At 37.6% G+C, this 1,778-nt stretch overlaps 1 protein-coding gene across 1 annotated transcript; it reads left to right on the forward strand.

Annotated features, from left to right (window-relative positions):
* Positions 1-467: 467 nt before the first annotated feature.
* LOC141594883 (uncharacterized) lies at positions 468-1,070 on the forward strand. The gene has a single exon (XM_074414870.1). The coding sequence runs from the start codon at positions 468-470 to the stop codon at positions 1,068-1,070; it is 603 nt and encodes a 200-aa protein (XP_074270971.1).
* The last annotated feature ends 708 nt before the right edge of the window (positions 1,071-1,778 follow it).

The raw sequence follows: 1,778 nt of genomic DNA on the forward strand, positions 1-1,778 counted from the left end.
AAATTATATTAGTAAGGATGTAGAGGGCCCGTTGACTCACAACCGAGTTAATATGAATTTGGGTCTTGGAATCGTTTATATAATTGGGTGGAAGTCATTATATAAATGCTAAACTTGTTTAAAATATTTACAAGTCTTTTTCATGATAAATGTTAATTTTTCCTTCATCTCATACTTTGTAGTCAATTGATATATCACAATGACATCCTCTAGCTCGTCCGCACCACCTCTCACTACCGTTTCATGGCTTCGATCCTTTATGGATCGTTTCAAACTCGAAAAGAATGGTTCAAATTTCTCCGATTGGGATGTGCAACTTCGCTTAACCGCGGAAGGTGATGACAAGCTCAAATCCTTACCGAGGCTCCTCCCGCTACTTCTAATACTAGGTCAACAACCGCGTTTAGGGAGGCCTTTAGACATACCAAAAAGAATCCGCCGCGGTCAAGAATGTCTTGATTTTCTCCATGGAACCCGATCTTCAAAGGAGTGCCATAAAGATGAGCACCACCTATGAAATCTACACTAGACTTGTGCCCATGTTTTGGATTATTCAGTATGAAGCGGCTTCCCAATTCTTTGACCTCAATATCAAAGAAGGACAAAAAGTGAGTCCTCATGTGCTCAAAATGATTGAGTATGTTGAGACCCTCAAGTTGCAAGGGGTTGAGATCCCCGAGCAACTCGTGATTGACCGAGTGCTCCATTCCTTAAGCCGAATCAAGGGCTATGTTCAGTTTAGGGTAAACTATAACTTGCAAAACTTGAAAACCGATCTCCATGAGTTACACAAAATGCTTGTGCAAGCCGAAAAAGACATGGGGCTTAATGCAAGCACTAGCAAGGATGTGCTCAACATCAATGCAAAAAGTAAGGGAAAGTTTAAGAAAAGTGCTAATAAGGGTAAGAAGCCCACTCCCTACAAAAGTAAGGGGAAAACTATTGAGAATAGCTCTTCCAAACCCAAAAGGGGAGTCAAATCCGAAGATAAGTGCCATTATTGTAATGGCATAGCCATTGGAAGCGCAATTGCCCTAAATATTTGGAAGACATCAAAGCTGGACGTGTGACTCCAGTAGGTAATATTTCTTCCAAAAGTTTATGTTATTGATATTAATTTTCCAACTCAACTTTGTATTAAGATACTAATTGTGTTTCTTGCCTTTCTTATTGAATTTAGGAGCATGGGAAAAGTTGAAAAGCTAAGCAAGCATGAGGAGTATCTCCAAAGGAAGCTAGAGTAGCCGCCGCATAGATGGAGACCTATGGACTTGGCTTGGCGTTTTATTTTGAATATGTCTTCATAATAGTAGTTATGTTATGACATTGTCTTTAAAACTTATTTTGTTTCCATGTTAGACGTGGAAGGTTCTTTTATTTTGCATCTCCGAACAAATATTGTATTTTGTTTTGGATGACTTGGCTTTCAACCCTAGTCATTTCGGTTTATGGCATTTTAAGTTTTAAAGACATCTTTCCTCTTTCTCTATTAATATTTATAACATAAAATGAATCGACTCAACTCAATCGATAATATTGAAAGATGATGATTTGTTCAATATGGTAAAGACCTAAGTTGTGAATTTGATTCCCAATTAGAGGATTCATGGCACCATGACATTTCTTATGTAATGTAAGATAAATCGATTGAGAGTTGAAATGAGTTATTGAACTCATATTTGGGGATTTGAAATCTAATGTTAGTATGGATGTTTAAAGTGAAAACGCGCAATGTAAATCACAAACGAGACTCCATACAAGATATGGAAGGGATTAGT

Source organism: Silene latifolia, chromosome 8, assembly GCF_048544455.1.
Source record: "Silene latifolia isolate original U9 population chromosome 8, ASM4854445v1, whole genome shotgun sequence".
NCBI classification, from domain to species: domain Eukaryota; kingdom Viridiplantae; phylum Streptophyta; class Magnoliopsida; order Caryophyllales; family Caryophyllaceae; genus Silene; species Silene latifolia.

Excerpts from the sequence above, each read along its gene's own strand:
- LOC141594883 (XM_074414870.1), top strand. The coding sequence starts at position 468 with ATGGAACCCGATCTTCAAAGGAGTGCCATAAAGATGAGCACCACCTAT.